Raw genomic sequence first — 23,756 nt, forward strand, 5'->3', positions numbered from 1 at the left:
ATTATAAATATTTTTCAACCCTCCCGCCTATTTACTCCCACTAATAAAGATAATAGCTAGTAAGAACCATCAGCCGACCACTAAGTGCTAGTAAATTTCCACATTCATGCAGATAAACTCCTTGATTTAACGCAAACTTGCACGATTTTCCCAATATGCTGCTTGGTGATCTTAGGATTATCCGGGATCAGGCATGCTCCACAAATCTATTGAATTATCATCTCGTAGGCGGTATTTTTTTCGTAGCCACTGCGGATAGCGTTATAAATACTACTTGGGAGCGATAAATCCATACTAATAAGGGATTTCATTCTGAAGATACTGCAACTGATCATACATCTTGCTCCTGATATTCAGGAAACAATTAGTGATCACGGAATGCATGTACCTGAAATAAAAGATAAAAACGTTAAAAAGGAGATGTATTCATAGCAAAAAAAGAAACATTATTGCTATAGGAGAAGAAAAAGAGAATCAATCAGAATGAAAGGAAAAAAAATTGTTTCCTTAGTCGGATTTATGCTTAGAAAAAGTTGCAAAAGGAAATCGACATCCGAATCCGAGTAAATAAATAAATAAATCATCCGAGCGTCATAAACTACAAAAGATAGCAGGTAATCATAGTAATTTGAGAATAACCGCGAGAATTGAGAGAGAGATTCCTGGATGTGACAGTACAAAACAATAAGAATGCTTCCAGATATGAACTTTCAAAATTCACGGTTATACACGACTCAACTGATTCTAAAATAAACGAATTTCCGTAGTTTTTCTTACTTGACGAAAAAAAAACGAAACAATTAACCAGAAAAGGTTGTGTTCAATTCTACTCGAGCATTGACGTGGTGGATACCAAATCTGGATTGAGTTTTTTGAGCACGAAGGCCAAAATTCTTGTCGATTTTTGTAAATTAATTATACTGTTCGGAAAGAATGAGTGTATCAGGTTCAATTTGGCACTAGGCGAACTTCCGCAAAGTTTTTGTGCACTGCACGCAGCAATAATTCTGCTTTCTTTAGGAAAAATAAATTAATTTCACAAAGTGTAAATGGAACAGATGTAAAATTTATAGTTTTTCGTTACTCGATTTTAAAAAGCAGCTTTAAGTTCGCTCAAAAGCTCTGCCAATAATGAAAATCTCAGGAAACCGGTAATAAGGAAAGGAGTAAATTCTCGATAATAAAAAGATGATAATCGTAAAAACGGTCCCCACCTTGCCGCATCCTTTTCGTTCATTTCCGGAGCGAATCGCGCTCTCAATTGTTGGATGGTCTTGCCACGAAAACATGGAAGGCCCGTGTCCAGCATTAAGGATACCAGCGAAACAAAAGCCTAGAAAATCCCATTCCAAAAGCAGGTTGTGCTTAGATTGCTAGGTTTATAAGTGAAAAGGATTTAATTCATAATAATGATCCTCTAATAAAACAAAAAAGTCAAATATTTCCTCTAAAAAGTCAAAGTTGGCCATAGATACTCAGCCAAATTCCCTTGCACGAGTGGAGGTCCACAAGGTGGAGTCCTGTCCCCTCTCTTATTTCTTATCTACACAGTCGACCTACCAAGTATGCTCAGAACTTCTCCACTTGTGAAAGTCCAAATGTACGCTGATGACATTAAGATTTACGGCATCTATGATGATGAGAACTACCATGAAGTACGTACTGCACTTCAAACGTCATTAACTAGGATGTCTGACTGGGCTTCTAAATGGGATTTGCACATTAACTATGACAAGTCTCTGGTCATGCATTTAGGTAAAGGGGATGTGGCTGAGTATAGTATGAATGGAGTAACTCTTAACACATGTAAATCTGTAAGAGACTTAGGAATTTTTGTCGATGATAACCTCAACTTCTCTGAACACATTGATCATGTTGTACGAAAAGCATACTCTTCCCTTTTTCGGCTTTTTCGGATTGCCCACACCAGTAATCCAACTATTCTCACTCCCTTATACAAATCGTTCGTCTTACCTCATCTTGACTATGGCTCTCATATTTGGAGCCCCTCAAAAATGAAGCACATAGCGAAGCTCGAAAAGGTGCAAGATACTTTTACCCGTATGTTGTTCAGAAGAATGTCAGCAAATCTAACGGTGACTAGCTACAACGATCGTCTTAGAAAATTAGGTATGATGAGCTTGAAGAACAGACGTATATATTCCGACTTGATCTTTTGTTTTCGAGTCCTCAGAAACGAAACCAAGTTAACGCCCAGCAAATATTGGTACTTTAGACCTTCTAGTGAAAGAAGCTAAGAAACTTACATTACGCAAAAATTCAGCATGAAAACTTTTCGCTTATGTTCAACAATTTCTTCTATAGAACTGCAAGATGGTTGGAACTCTTACCTCGTGATGTTCTTAAAGCCGAACACAGTAGAATATTCAAGATGAGTTTGAAGAAAATTGACATACGCAGGTGTTTGAATACTGATGTCTCACAGCATGCATCTCTTATTCTAGCAACTTTCAGATGTCTGGTGCCATTTGCTCAGTATACGGACCGCTCATAGATTCCCACCATTAGTAGTTCTTAGCTGTTTACTATATCCCTCTTTTCTTTGCCCTCCTTCTCATAAATCTACTCTTTTTTCAGCTAACTGCATGGCCAGTCCTCGCATCCTTCTGACCCATGAAGCCTAACTCGCTCACTGAAGCTCATTCACTAACAAGGATACTAATATTTTATGATTTGATCACTTTTTTTAAAGAATTTTCCGTCATGTCGCCTCTTCTCTATACTATCTCTAAATAACCTCATCTTATCGACTTCCGCATCTTCTAGCTGGCCCGGTCCCGTCTACATTGTGGTGGTTAGTCGTTTGAGGATCACGAAAGTTAGTGAACCCTCTTCGTTCAAGGTCTCTCGTCAGATTCGCTCTATATTACAACGTGCTCCTGCTGGGGCTAAGTTGTTCGTATCCCGATATGTTAAACAAGCGGTTAATGTTAAGCGTTCTGGATTGAGGGAGTAGATGTCATGAGAGGACTCTTCACTTTCTGGAGTAGGAAAACGACATATTGATGCGTTTCCGCCACGAAAAGGACTGCGTCAGGCCCCACTGACAATGAGTTTGCCGAGTTTTTCTTAACTATCCTGACACAGAAAAATGTTTTTTTTTCTTTTTGGTGCACCATCTGTGTATGCGAATAAATAAATAAATAAATGCAAATTCAAAACACACAAACCTTGTGATAAGGACGCACAGCCAGGTAGGCCTGCACACACAGGGTGGCAAACTGCCGAAATGGAGCAGCTTCCATTTTTCCGCCCATAATTGCCACCATTTCTTCGCTGAGTTTGAAATCCGGTTCAAATCCAAGATTACCTCCAGGGCTGCTCTCAAACATGAAACCGAAGTCTAAAAAGAATGAAAGAAATCATTCAAGTAGCGTTTAACATAAATATACATATATTATTGCCTACCGATGTGAATGATATTCCCGTCCAGGTCAATCATAATATTTCCATTGTGCCTGTCCTTAATTTGCAGCAGGAAACTGAACACTGAATAGCCGGCCATGCTACGAACAAAATTCCTTCGCGCTTCCTGGATGGGGAAATAGTTCAAATGTTGAAAAGAGGTAATTCACAATATTTAAAGTTGAAAGAGGTAAAAAGTTACCTGGAAAGATTCGCTGCTCTCATCCCCATAGGTGGTTTTGAAGTACTCGTACAGCCCTATAGCGAAGGAAAATAAAAGGTAAAATAACAGGGTTCGCAAAATTGAGAAAAGTAGTATATAAAAAAGCATATAAGGATTAAAGAGCCATGCCCGTTTGCAAATTTCACCTTAGTGAATAACATTCAAGATACGAATGTATAAAACGACTGAAGCAATTTAAAAAATTTGATAGGTTTCCCTTAAAAGATATCAGAGAGATAGAGATATCACTAAGGTATGAAAAAGAGGACTAGCTAGAAGACGAGAGTCCGTTCTTTGTTACAGGCTCAATCATATATCTCTTAAAAATAAACAAAAATAAAATAAATAAAAACGAAATAAGCAATAAAATAGATAGAACTTCAACTTATAAAGCTAAGGGAAAGTGAGAGATACCTCCGTTTAACATTTTGCCACCAAGTAATATAAAAGGCTAATAATAATAATAATAATAATAATAATAAACGATAAAGGGTGAAGAAATCTCCTCAGCAAAGTTATCAAAAGAAAAAACAATGAAGATGAATGAGGCCTTTTGAAATATAATGAAGCGCTTACCAAAATCGGTCTGCCTCCCCAGCTGGTCGCGACTCTTCGAGTTCGGCACACATTCGATCACACCACATCCAGGAGACGTCGCTACCACCCTGGAGAGAAAGGTGAACTTCAAAAGTGTAAGTGGTACGAGTTTCTACAACTTCTCAACTATTAAGGCTTATAAACTGTCGTAAAAGTATGAAAACCTATCAGTCATGTCAAGTCACGACCACAAATTCGCTTAAAATAACGACACATAACAAAAAAAAACATAGCATAAAAAGTAAAAATAACATGAAATAATGACACGTAATAGCAGGAGTACGGATGTCAAAAAGATGAATTTGGCCCAACCTGTAGGGAAAAACACAAACAGGCAGTCCAAGACCAGCCCAAACATTTTTCATCAATTGCATCAGCTGCAAAGCTAACATATCCTGACGCACATCATCACCAACCTAAAAAAACGCACACACAAATATCTATACTAGTATATTCGAAAAAATAAATAAATAAAACTTTTGGCTTCTGCTAACCTTGAATATAGCCGCCTGCCAGCAAGTATTACTATCCGTGACTTTTCTCAACTCGTTCAGATCTCCTCCAGGTGGTGGAGGTTTGCCTTTTTCATGGGATTGAGCCTGTAGTGCAAGGCTATATTGCAGAAAAAATAAACCAAACAGAGAAGAATGTATTTGTATTACCAGTAAACCTATCCTTTCCAGTTCCTGAACTCCACAACGTCTAACCTTGAATCTTGCTAGAAATGGGGCTTTTGCTGCACTGTAATCAACAAAAATTTCCGTAATTTTGAACAAAAAAAAAACGATCAATTGGCAAAAATATTTCAAATAACCAAACAAAAGGTAAGGGTGTCACTATAGAGGGTGGAAGCAAACTGTTTATAGTAAGATACCTTTGCATAGGTGTTCCGCTCGAATAGTCTATGTCCAGAAGATACGCTTCGGGATTCGAAGGGAGATAAGTGATCGTTTCCAGTTTTACCTGCGATTAAATCCTCATTAAGCACTAATTTATCGCTTTGCCATTAACCTTGCCATCAAAGCACAAAAAAAAAAAACAAAAAAAAAAGAATAAAAGAATCAGAAAATCGGCAATGAAGGTTGAGTTCATGAGCTACGGAACAAAAAAACGCAGAAAATCGCAGTAAACCCCAAACCTCAGCTAATGCTTTCAAGCAAGCTTTTTTCCGTGCATCACCCTTAGGATATGGCTTGATTGTACCAGAAATTGCAGTCAGTTGATGAAACAACGAGAATTCCGCTTCGTGGAAACGTCTGGCTGCTCCTTCCAGCTGACTAATCGTCTAAAGATGTCTATGTAGACTCCAACAATGAAAATCCAGAGAGTCATTCTTCACCTTCTTAATAATCTCGTTTAAGGCTTCATAAAGGACCGGATCTTTATTTTTGCTATCCTCATCCGTGTACATATTGGTCTCCATGTTCCAGATCAGTTGATGGGCAAGAAGTTGCGAATGACCGGCAAGCCATACAATCAACTCAGCAACGTATCCAATCTAGAGCATTAGTTTTCTTTGAGAAAAGCAACTTTTTAATGATTCAATAGCACTGGATTATCAGAAAAAGCTCAATTCATAGTTCCTTTATTTTTTCAAAATTAAGAATAATAAAACTTTCCTTTGAACTGCTAAATATACTCTCCTTAACTTTTTCCGAACCTCCTCAATTTTTCTGGGAAACTTTCAAGCCCCTCTTCCAAACATTTACCTTACAATTTAGCTTATGCGCTTATGAAAAAACCTAATTTTTTCCGAGGGGACCCAAGAGATCTTAAGCAACCATCGAATGAATTAGAATTAAAATGATGAAATCCATCCAAATGTTGTGAATTTACTGCTCTACTGGTGAATATCATCATAAATATCAAAACGAACTCACGTTATCATGTCTAACAGCTTGTACAAGTTGTGGAATATATATCAGTAAAGCATCCGCTGGATACGACCGTAGCACTCGCACCGCATATTGCACAGTAACAGGATGAAGTGGGTACTGTCGGGGAGTGAGCAATGAGAGGGCCATGACAGGCGAACAAGTCGCCCATGTCAGGACATGGGCAATCTGGAGCGAAGCGATTTACTGGTGAAGCACAAAAAACTCCCAGAGAAAAAAAAAACCTTGAAAACTCTGAATATTCAATCACTCACGTCGCTATGTTCAAATGTTGACGGATCGCCGAGGAACAACGAAAGCGCTTCGGGAATATGTGAAACAGATTCTGGTTGACAACGTACCATCTCTTGTAGTGTGTCACGGAGAGCTGGACATGTACGGAACCTTAACCATGAATTTAGAGAAGAGTCATCCCAAAAAAGAGGAAATTTACTCAAACGTAAGTGACCGTTTTTAGTCTAGCACTGATTAGATGTTCAACTTCTTAATCTCATTAGTGACGGGAACAAACCTCGTTGGAAAGTGAACCGCTAGCTCAGGTGAAATCTCCCATGCCAATTTAGAATTTTCCTTCAACACTCTTGCTTCCATTCGGGGTTCTGGAAAAGGTTGCGTTCCTGGTATTTCCGAACAGATCACTAGAAAAAAGTAAGGAAAAACAGAAACTGCACTATTCTCACCAGGCAAAGTACTTTTCATCCACTGCTCTACCGGTGCAGCACTTTCTTCAGTAGAATCACCAAGGGGATTTATCCAAACACAAAGTCGTTCGATTTCATTACCCTAGACCAGAGTTCGCAGAAAAATATGGATGAAATCGAATACATACGAAAAACTTTTAAATGATACCGTACTTACCACTAACAAAAGGATGAGATTCCTCCATTTCAAGAACATTTTCACTTGTTTTTCGAAGTCCAATGATCCTTTACCATCTTGAGGCAGTTTGCGACTGACACCTTAATAATTTCGTAAGGTGATAGTAAGTAGATCGAATCAAGAGATCATTGGAGCAGCGGTGCATTTGTATTTGGGATTTTGATGCCGAAAAGTAAAGGATCAAGTATTTTTGGCGCCGTCACATCCAAAAGTGATCGCGAGAACAATGTAGAAAATTATGTTTAAAAACAAACATGCGCTGAAAATCACATCGTGAACATAGTTCGAAAGCTTTAGCTACATTCAAAACTATTTTCAAATACATCAATATCCGAGATGAGTGAATTGCTCCTCAATTTAAAAAATTTTAAAAAATCAAAATTCCCTAATTTCAAAGAAGATTTGAATACTGGCTTGGCAACTATAGTTTGCATAAATTATAAATCATAAACATGCATAAATAACAAATTATAAATCATAAATTATAACGAAATTACAAGATTTCAAAAATTACTCACTACCACGTGCCGAAGTGGTCACTGCGTTCTTTGACAACGTAAGTGTATTCACGTAATGTGAACTTGATGATGCAGACGCATGCCAGGTCTGTGTGGCTGATCTGGAAGAGAATTGGCTAATTTAAATGAAAAAAATCATAATTCAAGGGAAAAGAAGTACGTGTACATGAGATAATTAACGTTTTAAAAAGTTCGCTTTTAAAAAGAAGAAATTATCGTTGAAGTAAAGGAAGTATCGATAATACCTTTGCGCTAACTGCTCTACGTAGGGTTCCAATTGAGTGAGATTTGACATAAAAGGAACATCATTTTCTGAAAATAGAATTAGAAGTTGGGATTTTCTAATTTTATTTTACATCCTTCGAGATATTTCAACCTATTTCCACTTTGTGCAAATTAAATCAGTACAAATCATTTCTACGGTTGCAAAAACTTTTAATCACTTGTAAAATTTTTGAAGATTATTTTGGAATTTAACCGTTTATGTGCTGGTAGTTTCTCCGTAGAAAAATTGGAAGTATTCTATACATAACTGGAAAGCCGAAAAATCACCTTTCGATAGGAAAATCTCTTTCTTAATGTACTTCCCGTCAGCATAGAGCACCTGCCAGAATGAGATCAACAACTTCACATCAGTTTTCAGTTGAGCGAGTCCTTGAGTCGGTCCTTGTGGCAAGTGACTAGAACGAGAAATTCTCAAGAAAATATATTTACTTCGTAATTATAACCTCAACACTATAATTAATCAGCCATTTCACGAAAAAGAAACTTATTTCATTTCCTACTGCTTATAACTGATTGATATTTGTGAAAAGCGAAACTTACGTGAAATAGTCAAGAGCTGAGGCATACACTCGTTGACGAATCACATTGTTTGACGGTCGGGCGGTGGTCGCCTCTCCTTGTAACATATTCAACGCACACGACAGTAACTGGAATCTTACTCCCACGGCTTCAATGTTTCGTGACAGAAAAACTGCAATTATTGGCTAAGAAACGATCCTAGACCACTAGTTACACATTCATTGAGAAAAAACGTGTGCAATGTAGCAACAAAAAAAAATTATTTAAAAAAAATACCGCCAAGAATTACTTGATTGTTCGCACACGGGGACAGATAAAGGTGGAGAAACGGGGACCGTCACCGGGGCGTTGCCAACGGCCAGACCTAGCGTTTGTGCGAACATCGTCTCCAAAACGTCGAGCTGTTCACGACTACTGTACTTTGCAACATCGACTCGTTCGGCAATGAACTAAAAATAAAAAATGAGCGTAATAGCGCAATGTAAGGATGAAGTTTTCCTCCGATTACTAGTCATACATGTAATAAATCGCATCCCATGCATTGCTACTGTACACGGTTTGTTGTGAAATAAGTTACGTAAATTTACGTTCCGTTTTTCCTCAACAAAATCTAGCAGTAGCCACTGAGAGAGAAAGTGTGAGAACAAAGTCGGCCAACTTCTTTTATGCGAGTTATACAAGCAATTCTCAAAAAAATGGATCCATTAAAGCAAAAAATTAGCGAAAACAAAATAGTGTCATGAATCTTATTTGTAATTTAATAGTTAATTTAATTCTAATTAAAATTTTCAGGACTCACGTAACCGTCATTTCCACACTACATAAGTCAGAAAAACTAATTTTTTTCAAACGCTTACCTTAACCCAAAGCGCATGCGGCTGATAATGGGGCGGCTTCGGTGGCGCTTTCAGTTGCGCGCATAGCGGCGATGGTGATGCTGGCGTTCGTTCGTACAAGCCTTGCCCCTGACGAGCGGATTCAGCCCATGCACAGCACATTTCGCGAAGAAACTGAAAACATGTAGAGCACATTGTACGAAAACACGGAAGAAAAGTGCAAAAAATGACCATTTCGAAAAAAACAAACAAGTGTCATAAGACTCACAATGTTCTGTATATTCGTTCTCGCGGCCAACAGCCAATTCCAACTAAGAATACATAATTCCATAGTGGTTTCGGTGAAATTTCTAAGCGGACATCGAACCAGAATTGAGAGTATATGCTCGTTCACATCTGAAAACAATAAAATACTTCCAGGATCTACAGAAAAGAAAAACCCTGCCAGGCAAAAGAAATAAACCCGTGGTATTTATTAAAGTAAACCTAAGCCCGTCGACAAGATCTAATTCCAAAGACTTACCCAAATTACCTTATCTGCATTCGCGTTTGCCTTTTATCGTTCTTTGTCGTAAAGCGAGGGTATCATTTTGACTCAAGAGAAAAGTTTAAAAAAAACTATCTTAATTAAGAAAAAACTATCTTACTTTTTAGAGTCACGAACAGTGCAGTGAGAAGCATTATTGCGTTCTTCAGCTTTTCATCGCATCCACATTTAATCGCTGCCTCGAAATCTACTTCCAGTCGCCTTATAAGTGTGCACTCTGGCGTTTCGTCGTCATCTGCGGCACAAAGTGCCAGCATTCCTTTCACCTGAAATACACGCACCTCACTTAACATCAAGAAATAAAGAATTTCAAAGCACAAGACCCTCTAGAAGAAAAAACCAATGAAAATTATAACCTCAATGTTCTTACCTGTCCCAAATACATGCTCCTCATATGCAAGGACGAAAGATACATGCTAGTGTTGTCTGAGCCAGCATTAATCACCGCATCCATTGCAAGACGCAGGGAGCTGTCTGATGAGCCACCGTAGGATGAGGCATATTCCTAAATGGCACAGTCATTTATTAACTATGGATTGAGAGGAAATTAGAAGGAACAGGAGCACATACTGTGAAGGAAAGAAAATTGAGTACAGCAAAGCATAATATCAATAGAAACGAATGCCTGCAATAGGGAGACGCCGCCTAATCCCCAACTTATATATCAAGCCAAGCCAACCACTTGAACGTGCAATTTCAACTATTTAATCTACTTAAATAAATTTTGTTTATTTGAAATTGAAGACATCTTCAACTCTATGATGCTTCCTATTGGGAATGCATAGAATTAAAAGGTTTATTGACCGTTTATATACTGGAAAACGTTAAACGGGCTTATTTACTGCTTTTTTGGTCAAAACGAGCAACCCCCAGCATAAGACAGAGGTAAAAATACTAGAATGTACCAAGCGAAAATGAACTGAAACTCAATTTGAAGGAATTTTCTTGAATAAAAGAAAAAGACGAGGAGATCTTTATGTGCAGGACTTTTCAAATCGCCTAAGATAACGCAAGAAAGTTTTGAAAAAAAAAACGATGATGGGCATCCAACGCGAGAGACTACTGTTAAAAAGCAGAATAATACTAGATATTTAAAAAGAGAACCACTTACCAACAGATGACTGTGAGTTATTGCTGGTGCCCATTTCATAGCCTCCTGGAGAATTTGTTCACATCGTTGCGAGAAGTCTTTCACTACGGAACTACGTCCCTCGAATGTATCCTGAACACACCCACATTCCAGACATAATTTTCAAACTCAAGCATATTTATAAAGATCTTTAACCTGTAACTGAATGCTCCATGGTAACCCTTTCATGGTGAAGGTGGATTCACTGCAGGTGGGATCTTGGACGAGATTCAATTGTAGTGCCTTAAGAAGTTTTTGGACACTAAAGACATCCCAGAACTAAGAAGTATAGAAGGTGTGTACCTGCAGAAGGCGCAATGCCGTCGTTAACACACGACCGTTCCACAAAAGATATGGGAACTTGTCGACTAAACAAGACAGACAAGCGTCCGCACACCGTCGGACCTGAATGAGGGCCTAATTCGTTTTTGCTGTAATATAAGAAATATTCGGATTTACTTGCTGTTGCCTGTGAACCAGATTTGATAGAAATCGGACTTTGAATCTGAAAAAAATACCTCCTTGAGATTATGATTGAATTGAACCAGAAGGAACTGGGCATGATATTCCAAAGCCGGCTCCGAGAAGTCGTTCGTTCTATTCTAAAAAGGAGATGAATGAAGATATTCCACAACACTGATTACATTAAAAAAATATGTGCAGCTTTCACCCTAACTTCGCATATCGCTTCTAATTAAGAAATAAAACATAGCAAAGAGATGGAAAATTATTTGTTTTGTACGAAACAGCGTCAAGTTGTCACCAAAACAGGTGTAAAGCAGGTAAAATTGCATGAATTTAAATCGAAAGTTAAAGTGTATATAAATACACAAAGAATATCAGGAAATCCCGGAAAAGATTTCATTATAGAGTTGTGAACGCCACAAACACTCAGCTACTTTTCAAAAAATCCCGAATAGTTGGTTGAATTCCACGAAAAGAACAAAAACGAAGCCTTAGTCTACTACTACCTCGCTTTTATTGGAGTCTATTACTTCCTTAGATCTAGCATCAGCGCGAGCCTAGTGGCCTTACAGACCTATCGCACCGTTTATATTATGAAAAATATGTCTACCCTGTCAAAATCACTATCACTTACGGCTGAATGTTGTTGAAATCTTTAGAATGGATACCTTCTTATGAGCTTCCAGGTACGCTTCAAAAACCATAGTTGCTCCAGCTAACAGACAGCTCCACATCCCACCCTTATCTTTTCTGATCGTCCTTGAAATATGTGAAAAAATAGATCACTTCAGGGGAGACCTAACGCCTTGCAACTTACTTATCTTCCAGATATTTAAAAAATTCATGAACTGCTTCTTTGTGTTCTGCATGAATCTGAAGTAATCTTTGGTAATAAGTACGTTAAGGGATTGTGATTAAATAAACTGACCACTCTCATCTTCTCCATACGTAACACGGACAAAAGATAAGTGCACTGGGCAAAATCCATTCGATTTACAATCGGTACAACTTCAGCTGAGTGGTTAAGCACACCACATACTGTGTTACGGAATTCCTGGAGCTCGTTCTAGGAAGATCGAATTTAGTGGACAGAACAAGACGACAATGGCACAAAAACAAACCGGCGATATCGCATCGCTTCTGATCGCTGCATTGTCTATCAATTCGGATCGCAAATTTTCTTGAGCAATTAATACCGGAGACTTTGTAGCAATGATACAAACTGCATTGTACCAGTCTTCTGGCCACAATCCTGAACAAATCACCAATCTTATACTCGTGAACCAGTACAAAAGCTCAGAAAAAGATTTTAAAAAATGGATGGATTCAGAAGAGACCGACCTGAGTACTCGACGTCAAAACCCAGTACAGTACAGTAGAACCAGAAATCTCTAAAAAAAGCGTACTGTAATCGTATGCTGCCGAAAAAAAAAAGAGTTCACTTTACCTGAACAAATTTCTAAGCCTTGTTGATGGTTGCGAAATCGGTTGCATCCGCTTCAAAAGTGTGGCAATTTTAGGCATAAGAACTCCGAGATTCCCTGCACTCGTTGACATCTATGTAAGAAAATGTATCTTCTTCGAATTTTGTACAATTTCAGAAGCTTACGAGGTTATTCTACTTTGTCTATCGAATCTCATGGGTTGCGAAAAGCCCCCCCAATCAGGTAGGTGGTGGTGAATTGGATCACGTGAAATCAGTGAACAGAGTGGAACCACAGAACTCCATCATATTTAAAATATTATGTGCAGTTGAACACAACTCAAAACTGTGACCTACATCAAAAACACGTTTTTGGAGAGTTCTACTACCCTAGCTTTTGCAACAGAGTTCCACTCCAGTGCTAATAAAAGCAATTAAACGTAGAAGCATGACAAAAACACCACAACGATGTCAAAGCTACCAACTCGGTAGAACGAACCTTGTAGGAATTAGTCGATGTGGACAATGCCACTATTGTTAGCTGAAAGGCAAAAGAAGCTGAATTACTACGCATGCACTAAGCAAGTAGAAGAGTGTGAGTAAATCTGTAAAGCAAAAGCGGAAAAGACGCACTACTCGGAAAGAAAAAAACTTTCCTGAACAACTAGAAACACTCGTCAAAGCACTAGATATAAGCGTGAAATTAGAAAACTAGAGCGAACTGTTAACCCTTTGCCATCCAATCTGCGTCTTAGGCACATGGAACACCAGCATCTCCAGTATTTTTTCGTTACAAACGCTATCCTAATCCTAAGTCACATATTTTGTAAAGCAGCAAATACAGTTACTGGAACACTACTTATTTGTTGTAAACACCCTACTAGCTAATTTTAGTCTATAAAATAGTAACAAAATAAACTGTTTATATTTTGAAATTTCACAAGGTATGATATTCTTGGAAGCAGTAGCCCATATGAAGTCGAGGTTTCCCAGAACAAACATTACAAAACTCGCTAATGTCGCTAATTTCCCATTTTTTCGTCTGTTAGAACATAGAACTCTGTCTCTTTTCTTTCCTTTCCGTAATATGTGAACCCTTTTCGTCCAGCCTGGTCTCTAATCCAAGATGAATCTTATTTTTTATCTGGAAATGCTGAAGCAGAAAACCGTAGGAACAAACGAATTTTACTTTTTTTTAAAACTGAAAGTGCTGAAATAATCTACACAAGCGTGTCCTCACTACGAAGACAGTGGATTTAAAGTACATATTTTCAATGCCGCATGCACGGCGACAACGGAGTGCAAAGGATTAACATTAAAAAGAAGCGAAAAAGAGAAAAAAAAACCACATCAGCATGAAAAAGAACTTACTTTAACAGTGCTTTTCGAAACTTTTTCTCCTACGCGTCTACCCTCAATACCCAATTGGACGAACAACTCCAACAATCGAACAAGCAAGGAGAGTTGATCGTCACCTTCGGCTATACCATCGGCTATTCGGCCCAGTGCTTGATCAACCGCTAGAGAAACGTGGCTGAAATAAGCTGCTAAACACTGCTGTATGTAGTATTCGACGATGAAGCTGTGCACGAAATAAGGTGTAGATAATATTAATCGAAATTGAAGATAGTGGGAAAGAATTCTACTGAAGTAATATGTGTAATAGTGGAATATTATTTTATTCTAATTTTTGTATTTCCTGACGAGATATTTCAAAAATATGTTTATTACGAACATGATACACATTTGCGAGCATTCTATGCGTACCAAGGTGGAACCAACTGTAAAACGAGGCAAGTAATTTAATGAAGACAATGTTTAGAACGGAAGCAAGGCAACAACATGTCATAAAGACTCCCTTTTTGTGAATATATTATAATATTAAAGACTATTTCGCAAACAAATATTCAAATCATTTGGCCCTCAAAGTTCTACCTTCATTACAGACAACAAATATCTTCCTGGCGCAGTGCAAAAACAAACCTGTTACTTGTAAAAATTGTAAGCAGAACTCCAACAAAATTATGGATCACACAATAAAAGATTTAACAAAATTGCTCATTCAAAGTTAAGGGAAAAAAAACGACGGCACGAAAGTTTGTGTATTTTGTTCTAGGCGAATTTCACAGAAGTCGTAATCGTAGAGTCGTAGCCGTCAAAACTATATTGAGAAAAATTGGAGAGAATTTCTATACTTTTTCCATACTTTTAGAGCATCCAAGGCCTCATGAATCGAAAAAAAAAGACCAGCTACTCTAACACCAACAAGAACGAAGTTACTCACGCATATCTGTGCTCCGTAGCTGCCACAGGCTCTTGCGAATAAACACGGTTACTCGACTCAATCGAAATCTGTGTAAACAGCTTCATCACTCCATCATGTATAGAGCGCTGTAAGAGAATAAATCATATGAGGATAAATGTATGATCTCGCAAAATGCTAAGGTTTTACCGCTCCAGCTATCCACATGTTTGCAAGGCAACGAACCATAACAATATCAAGGGGTGATGGTGGGTTTGCAAACCTAGAGGGGAAAACTATGAAGCTAACAAATATTTTATGGAAACCAGCTGAACAGAAAAATTATACCTCTGCAGATAAATTTGAAGGATCATATCTGGAACATCTTTCGATCCTACCAACGCCACACCAATTCCTCCTAGCGTCATAATCGCGTTCTCACAAACCAGCGCCACTACGCTAAAAAAAAAGTGACCAGTAAAGGTGAAAGAAGCGTGCAAAAGAGCATACAACGGCATATAAATGTACAGTGCTAACTAGAGTTAGAAAAGCTAAGGCGTAACGGATATGTTGCACGGCAGAGAACATTGCGCATGCTTCTAAGCTGAAGCGGTTTGTCTAAACGTCTCTCTCTCTCCCTATGAAAAGGCAAAAAGAAAATGCAACGAGAATCGAAACTCCTTGCTATCTTTACAACAAGGATGCGGTCTACTCGATATCGTAAACTCACCGATCGGCCAAATGTAAATGTCTGTAAATGTTGTTAAAACAAATGATTAGAAATGATAAAATGATTAGAAAAGCAACATATTCACATGTATGCCAATATAAGGGGAAATAACGTAATACGATTTTATTCTATAGCCATTCATCCTAATGAAACCATCTATGGTAAATTCTTATCGACGATTTTATGAACAAATGGTGTTAGTAAGAGCACATAAATTCCAATTTCAGCGCTAGTCCTCGGGTATGGCAGAGTGAAAGCGACATGAACCGGTGCAGCAGTTGCGTAAGCGCTTGCGCCGGAAGCGGTGCGGTGAAGCGCAACGGTTAGGATCGAGTGAGGACCCCTGCTACCACCCGTCATTGCTGCAGTTCACGATGGTCCCACCTCGATCCCAGCCGCTATCTCCACCGCGCCGCTTTGAGCGCAATCGCTTACGCAACTGCACCGTGCTTCATTTTCATGTCGTTTTGACACGACGACACGCTCTTTCGTCGATGAAGTTGAGACAACTGCGTGTTGACGCATGAAGAAATCACCGCAACAACGCAACCGAGGGAAAACTTAGGCCAAACGAACGTAAACAAGAAGCGGGTCTGAAGACTTAAAAATAGAAACGCTACTCTATCGCACGAGATTAAGAGGCTGCAGACATTTTTCCAACACTGAAAATTGCTTAAAAAAAAAACTTTGTTGCAGGTAATTGAGAAGTTTCGGAGGGATAAGTTCAATGTATAAAATCAACCTCCTCTTCACAACAACTAGTAACACCAAATCCATTATAGAAAAAAAAAACAGCTTAGTTCTTGTAATACTATGAGAAAAGACTTACAAATTGCTGACGCTCGAGCAAACAAAGAGTTTCGAGGATAAACTTGCAAGACAGGCCTGGACGCTGTCAGCATCCACGCTAAGGGATGATTTCAATGCTCTAAAATAAATACTTGATGAAAAAATAGACCATAGTTCAAATAATGCAGCATTAAAAAAATCCAGAAAACGAATGCAATTGCAACGACGACGGTAAAATATATTGTGGAACGAATCGAGAAAAAATTCAGAAGAGAAAATACGGGAAATGTATAATATCAAAAAACAACCTGCACAAAGCATCAATGGCAGCACTTCTCAAAGAATCTAGAGCTGATCTCCTTTTCGATGCATCCTCTTGACGACGTTCCTCGTTACGCTTTTCATATGACTATAACAAACGAATTTTTAGTAATCAGTAAACTGAGCTGACATTAATTGTTTAAAAATGCGTACTGTTTCAGAAGACAGTTTCGTTAGGATGGGAGCGGGTTCAAGAAGAAAACGAGACAGAATAGGCACCACTGTTGCGGTGGCTACTGATGGAAATTTCTCGGCCAAACCTAACAAATAATTTCTTGATGGAAGGTTCAAAAAACCTGACAATTATGGATGGAAAAGTAGTTGTCCATACCTCCAAGTGATGAGAGGGCTCTAAGAGCTAGCGGCAGTTGAGAAAGCTGTACACGGTTTGTGTTCATAGTAAAAAGACGAGACGACATCGTTGAACAAACCGCGTCCGAATCTAAACGACTGGAATTCTTCAACAGAAGAAAGAACACAAAAGGAGATCTTCTTCTTCCGGGGACAAAGAAAAGATCAGTGAAAAAGTAGTTCATATGGTTATGATTAGATTTTTTCTGGTCTGACTTTGATTTTTTTTTCTGATGTTGTCTGGTCAAGATTACCGATTAGACTAAGATTTATGACTAAGATCATGTTAAAAGAACCTATGTCATCGATGGCAGCCCAAACGATAAGTTCCAGTGCGCAGGTCATCGCAAGGATGGTCATGCTCTGTCTCGGCAGTTCTTGATCAGCCAGGCGTCGAGGACCACCAGCTGGGGTTATTCGCCTCTCTCCGAGGAATGACAAACGTTGTGATTCCAACGAATGCAGAAGTTCGACGACAAATGCATTTAACTGAAAAAATAACATTTAACACATGATGAAGATCAGCAAAATTTCACAACATACCTCTTTTGCAAAACTTTCTTTCACAGATGAATCCCTGCTTAATACCGAAAATGGTCGTAATACTTCCCGTAAAAGTGAAAGACATGCCAAAATTATCGTCTCGCTGATGGTCTTATATGGGAAACGTTTGATGGAAGACGCCTGAAATCTGTTAGTGTTTCTTCTTGGAGTAGCACAATATAGGACTTCTACAGCTCCTCCATTTATAAAGTTTAAAAAATGAAAGGAGAACAGAAAAGCGTTCTACGAAGCATAGACTATACTAAAGATGCCGGAATTCTACGTAAGGTTAAGATGAAGGTATCAAAGAACCATTGGGCGACTTTCATTTTGCAATTTTTCTCAAATAAGCATTCATTCATTCTTCCAGATGCCGCAACACGCCGCTTCTCAAGGTCACATACCGAGAGCAGTGACGTTGGACGATGTTATACTTCCCTAGAAGTATAACACCGCCATTTTTCAGGAATTCACTGCATCTTTGGGCTGCCTATTCCACTCTTCTACTTCCACTTCGTTTATACCTTCTATACTCGATACTACTTCAAAAGGAACTCCATCAATTGTGATCGTACTGGCAGCGTATAAAGAGCGATGAGTGATTTACAACAATCGCGATAAAAACGTCTAACTCTTCCTACTATCAGACATTCGAAACATCAGGAAAATCAAAGCCATCGGCATCACCGTATGACGTCTGAGAAAATATATAAGATAAAATGAATTGCATGCTCTTACAAAATGAGGATATGTAACTAGTTAGAGCAATAGGATCTCTTATTTATCCAAAAAAAGAAAAAAAGCGAAAAACAGTAAATATTACGGGGATATTTACAAATATAACGTAAATATTTACAAATATGAATGTAAATATCACAGGAATAGATATTTGAAATCACACTTACCGTATAGACGTCAGTGGCATGATTATCTAGTTGCATTAGAATATCCTTGTTTAATAACTGTTGTACCTAGAAAGAAGAAATAAAGAAAAGATCAAATCCTAAGACATTTTATGTCTACGAGTCTAACGCTAAAATTCTCAATCGATTAATCACATGTAAGAGGTATCGTGACATTCTAAGCTTGCCAGCGTTTGTTAGAATTATCTAGGTCCTACAAAAACTAGTGGGAAATTTGGCAATACTACCAAGAATGACTTCTTATAATCTTGAGGGAAATATAAGAAAAAAAGAACTAACGGTATCAAAAAGCGACTCCAACTCTTTCGCATTCATTGCAAATTTCGCTTTATCCGCATTTGTACAGACGAAACTGGCTCCATACTTGTTGTAAAGTTTCACAAGCCGCTGTACAGTCGTCCGTTCTTTCTCTACAGAAACTGTTGAGCTGCCATCCAGCCATGCCCACGCATCATCAGAACTGATTCGTGGGATGTCATTTCTGGAAAGAATTGGAAAGAAAACTTCGCAGATACACGAATATATACGTCAGTCAAACCCAGTGACTCCAGTTTTGTCTTCGGCTTCTGTTGAGACATCAAAATCTACAGGAAACACATAAGAGATCAATGGTTTATCGGCACGAGGTGAATATCGTCCAAGCGATCGTAATAGTCCCAATACATAGCAAGAGAGTTTAAGAAGATGAACTAAACTCGAACATTGACTTCATCATCAAAGAAACTAATAAAAACAAAGTAATAAATTACAAAATAATAATACTAATAAAGTGGAACTAATAGGGCATACGTTTTGATTGGCTAGCATTTTCATGGTCTTCCAGAATCTCAAATATCGACGCAACAGCACATGCCAATGCGTCTATCTGAAGTGGATGAGGATTTTTCTGCCAAATCAGTCATCACAATACATTTGCTATAGATTAATTGAACAAATTTCTGTTGTCAGTATTTGAGAGTAGAAACCATACAAAACACACCTGTGCATTGACAATTGCATCGCGATGCTCAGGCAAGTGAGCGGCAAGATCCGATAGCACAGTATTAAAAGAAAATGCGAACTGTTCTTGTATAGGAATCCCTAATAACGAAGTATAAGGTAGAAAATAGAAAAACGGAAAACAAAATGTAAGATTAACGAACTGTCGTATTTATTGACAAGCCCATCGTCGACCCATTTAATCTGCTGCAAAATACTTAGAGCATTGATGAGAAGAGGAACGAGCTCGTCGGCAAACTTAATCGCAAAAAAATAGATTACCGAGAAGAAACAAGGAAAAAACATTCCACATAATTTTTCTGAAATAAAAATACTTACCTTTCCATGTGAGTAGAGTAAAAAATTGCCAATTCCAATCAAGGTACACCTCACATTATGGTTTAAAGGTTGTGATTCCAGATCCTCGGAAAGCCCACTCAAGAGATATCGTCGCAGCTCACGCATAGTAGTTTTTTCAATCTTAATTTTCCTTAGCCTTTCTTTTGTTGTGCAAAAAGAAAAGATAGGAATATTTTTCATCAAGTTTGAAAATAACCTCAAAGCTCTAAATCTCGAATAAAGACGAGTGTGAAAATTAATCCGGGGAAAATATAAAAATTGGAGTGATCCGTCTCAAAAGAATCAACATGCTCGTCGAGAAATGGAAAAAGAAGATGGATCGAGCTTAAATTATGACCTCTCCACTACCATCACTTCGTGTTCAATAGTTTCGCCCTCTTTTTTTCGCTGTTGACTCAGTCCACGAACAACACTACATTCTTGAGTCAGTGTTAGGGAAGACTCAAAACGTTTGGAGCCAAATCCCTGTCGAAAGGACATTTCTTATAACAGATATAAGAGAAGTATGGAAAAGTACGGTACGATCCAAACTCTTCTTCCGGAAGAAAAGGATCAAGGAATGAGATCGAATGGCTTGAAATATGCAGATACCCTGCAGGAACAGGAAGAACACAATAATGTGCAGGATATATATATATATATATATATATATATATATATATATATATATATATATATTGTATGGAACTGAACTACTCATAACACTTTGAGAACACTAATAAATCTAAGAATTTGACTGTGTTGAAAAATGACCCAACAGAAGCAGGAGAATTGATGAACGGTGGAGTGGAAGTGGAACGTTATTATTTCGACATCCTTGAACACTATCTTTATGAAAAGAACTTCTTGACGTCTTCTTTTTTCAGAGTACCTAGAGTTTCTCCTACTGCTTAAAATCAAGAAAATCTGAGATAACGGCTACATAAGAAATTAAGTGTGGCTAATCTACTGGATAACACGAATCACGGACTAAAAATTTCCTAAACTGTTAATAACTTTGCCACTCACCTTTGCAAGGCAAACGGCCGAACACTGAATATTCTTGAAGACGAAATCATTTATATCCTTCATGAGATCGGCAAACCTAAGTGGAATGAATGTTTCGGTGTAACCTATTCATTGAATTGCATCGTTAAGGAAGATAAGGATAGGACAACGACCATAAGGCAAAGTAACATCAAAAAGTTTAGGGAGCATCAACTTTATTGAAAACTTTCAGGAAAAAAATAACGAATAAAAGTTGATAAACAACAGCTCTTCGCGTCAAATAAGCCCAAATTATAAAATGAACTTCAATTGTAATTCCTTCTAGTAAAAATTCGCAAAGTTAAACTACAAGGAAAACTTCACGCGTAAAACCGGAGAAGTACTCAGCAATTCCAAAAAGCAGTGAACTGAATGAAACATACTGAAGATCCATCCTAACAGAGTAAAGAAAACAGCATTAACACATCCAGAGGAATGGCATCAAAATACAGAACGAAAATGAAACTAAAATCAATTATAGGCGACAGGATAACCAAATGATCAACAAAAGTACGTATTAACATGGTGTAACCCACACAGGCTTCATAAGTAAAAAAAAAAAGGAAATCAACAAAAATGCAAGTTAGTATAACATCTCCATATTACTATTTCGAGGTTTCTTGATCTTCTCGATATTTTTTGTGATGAGGTCGTAAAGTGTGGAAAAGTGATTTCTCATCTCAAGAACTACCAGCCTGAGGGAGAACAAATATTAGTGGGGAATATAATAACCATTAAAAAATGGCAATTACCTGATGTTAATGAACTGCTTTTCATCCATGTCAAGAATGGCTCTTCTATAGTCATCCACGTGCGGATATTTTGCTACCTAAAATAAAACCACTATACTCCTAAACGTTACGAACAGTTTCGAATAAACTGGATGAAACTGCTCAGCACTTTCTAGCGTTATACGTGAACTAAGGGACTCGGCGTGTGAACAAAAGTGCATGAGATTAGAGAGTTACCTCAGTTTGCCGTAATCTTTATGCAACTAAAGAAAATTGCTAAGCTATGATTTCCTTCTTTTCATTTTTGTTTTAATTGTACTCTACGTGAAGATGCTAAGCACATGTGCAAAAATGTAGAACTAAAGTAATACTGGTTGGATCCGAAGCAAATAAAACAGATGAATATAATACCTTTGTGAGTAACTTTGCTCGGCTGGTGAAGTATCTACTCATTTGATCCAAGAAGGATGCTGCTTCGCTTTCAACGTTTCGCACCTATGAGGGAAAAATTGAAAAATTGACATTTCGAAGAAAAATAGTTTCCAACAAACTTGTCGCATCGAATTTTGTCTGTTTCAGATGATTTATGTTCAACTTTAACAGCAAACAATGAAAAAACTATTGGAAGTAGAATCTTCCCCTTTGAGTTATGATTAAGAAAAAGTACCTCTCCAAGAGTTTCCTCTTGAATAGATACACCGAAGTTGTTCCCATCCTCAATGCGCGGGATGAGCAATGTTATCCACATTTTAACCTGCAACATGATCGATGCTTCTAGCAATCAAATAAAAAAATAGAGATGTGTCAAATAGAAAGATGAGTACCTTGTTAACATGTTCCACTGCGTCCCTTAGTAGTGGTCTAACCTGGTCCATAAGATCAGCAAGCTGGGCGTTACATGGTACTGTTCCGTTAATGAATCCGTAGATGGGCATTCCTTAAACAGCAATGAAAATGAAGAAAAAAAGTTGCAGAAATAAAATATAAATGTGGTCATAAAGGAACAATAGCAAATCAATCCTATGAATACTGAGTACACATGAAAAATGGAAGAACAGCCCACCATTCTGCGTCGAAACACTATCTTCTAACTTTCGCTTTTTCGTAGCAGGAACATCTCCATCAACATCATTCTGGAAAGATTAACATGTGGAAAAGAAACAAACGACAGCAAATATTCAAAAACTGCACCAAGGCTACAACAGAAGGGACGGGAATATTTAGGTCTGAACTGGGCATCATCTCTGGCAGTCTTTCGTAGGAAAATCGACGCGTCTGAAAACCAAGGTAAATCCAAAAGCTCAGAAAAAAAACAGTGATTTTTTTTTACAACAAAGTGTATTACTGGATTTTGGCATTCTTTAAAATCGTTTATCCAAGTCGAACAAACATAGCAACCGACAGAAAGTCTTTCAAACGAGAAATCACTATTTCAATCTGTTATTGGCTAAATAAAACCTTCTTTTATTCCGATAACTATCATTAATGTTATACTATATTAGAAAGGATTAAAATAGGACGAATTACTCGACAGATAATTTCGGTACCAGTCCCCTCCAAAAAAAACTACATCTAAAATCCAGTAATCACTTCAAAAACGGAAAACTAAATATGAAATGCTACATCAAGTCAGATATATGAAATGGCTACCACAAAACCCACTTTGAGCAGAGCGTCGTACTCAATGACTTTTCTCGGGAACTCCTCCATAACGATTCGTTCTGCTTCTTTGAACAACTCAGCCTTGTAATCATTAAACTGAATGGATTGCACTAATGAGATTCTACCAAAAAGAGAAGAAAGATATATCACAAGACTCTTAATAATATATAAAATAAAATACCATGAAATTCCTTAAAAAAACAATTTTTCAATGACTTACACTTTTAGCTGCTTCAGTCTTCGTCATTGCAGATTCCAAATTAGATCCACTACAACGAAAACGAAAATGTACGACGCAAAGATGCGACTAAATAAAACAAGAACATGAACAGCAAACGAGTAGTTGGGTGGCTGTAAC

The 23,756-nt window shown here is 37.9% G+C and overlaps 1 protein-coding gene across 3 annotated transcripts; it reads right to left on the reverse strand.

Annotated features, from left to right (window-relative positions):
* Nucleotides 1-294: 294 nt before the first annotated feature.
* On the reverse strand, nucleotides 295-23,645 carry RB195_012331 (uncharacterized protein; the record flags this gene model as incomplete). Of its 3 annotated transcripts, XM_064194135.1 has the most annotated exons (63): nucleotides 295-388; nucleotides 1,215-1,333; nucleotides 3,192-3,364; nucleotides 3,430-3,553; nucleotides 3,629-3,684; nucleotides 4,226-4,314; nucleotides 4,559-4,662; nucleotides 4,741-4,845; nucleotides 4,909-4,987; nucleotides 5,121-5,209; nucleotides 5,385-5,531; nucleotides 5,586-5,744; nucleotides 6,127-6,309; nucleotides 6,396-6,525; nucleotides 6,653-6,740; nucleotides 6,822-6,924; nucleotides 7,000-7,100; nucleotides 7,539-7,639; nucleotides 7,784-7,850; nucleotides 8,091-8,218; nucleotides 8,364-8,514; nucleotides 8,632-8,791; nucleotides 9,200-9,352; nucleotides 9,447-9,574; nucleotides 9,826-9,991; nucleotides 10,096-10,230; nucleotides 10,837-10,947; nucleotides 11,011-11,097; nucleotides 11,158-11,259; nucleotides 11,373-11,456; nucleotides 11,988-12,078; nucleotides 12,137-12,192; nucleotides 12,248-12,385; nucleotides 12,441-12,571; nucleotides 12,661-12,710; nucleotides 12,767-12,876; nucleotides 14,114-14,276; nucleotides 15,027-15,133; nucleotides 15,195-15,267; nucleotides 15,333-15,443; nucleotides 16,544-16,642; nucleotides 16,812-16,912; nucleotides 16,978-17,084; nucleotides 17,156-17,266; nucleotides 17,472-17,664; nucleotides 17,719-17,859; nucleotides 18,624-18,689; nucleotides 18,921-19,122; nucleotides 19,180-19,330; nucleotides 19,431-19,506; nucleotides 19,621-19,721; nucleotides 19,784-19,877; nucleotides 19,959-20,099; nucleotides 20,988-21,063; nucleotides 21,599-21,700; nucleotides 21,758-21,834; nucleotides 22,148-22,231; nucleotides 22,404-22,490; nucleotides 22,561-22,673; nucleotides 22,800-22,869; nucleotides 22,928-23,011; nucleotides 23,399-23,494; nucleotides 23,619-23,645. In XM_064194135.1, 63 exons carry the CDS (start codon nucleotides 23,643-23,645, stop codon nucleotides 295-297), a joined length of 6,945 nt encoding a protein of 2,314 aa, XP_064051717.1. The 3 variants fall into 3 exon arrangements, with proteins under 3 accessions (XP_064051717.1, XP_064051718.1, XP_013294211.2); XM_064194134.1 differs by lacking the exons at nucleotides 21,599-21,700; nucleotides 21,758-21,834; nucleotides 22,148-22,231; ... (4 more) ...; nucleotides 23,399-23,494; nucleotides 23,619-23,645 and adding an exon at nucleotides 15,715-15,735 and having other exon boundaries at nucleotides 20,988-21,050; XM_013438757.2 differs by lacking the exons at nucleotides 295-388; nucleotides 1,215-1,333; nucleotides 3,192-3,364; ... (49 more) ...; nucleotides 19,959-20,099; nucleotides 20,988-21,063 and having other exon boundaries at nucleotides 21,589-21,700.
* Nucleotides 23,646-23,756: the final 111 nt, after the last annotated feature.

The sequence above is a fragment of the Necator americanus genome, chromosome III, assembly GCF_031761385.1.
Source record: "Necator americanus strain Aroian chromosome III, whole genome shotgun sequence".
NCBI lineage: Eukaryota > Metazoa > Nematoda > Chromadorea > Rhabditida > Ancylostomatidae > Necator > Necator americanus.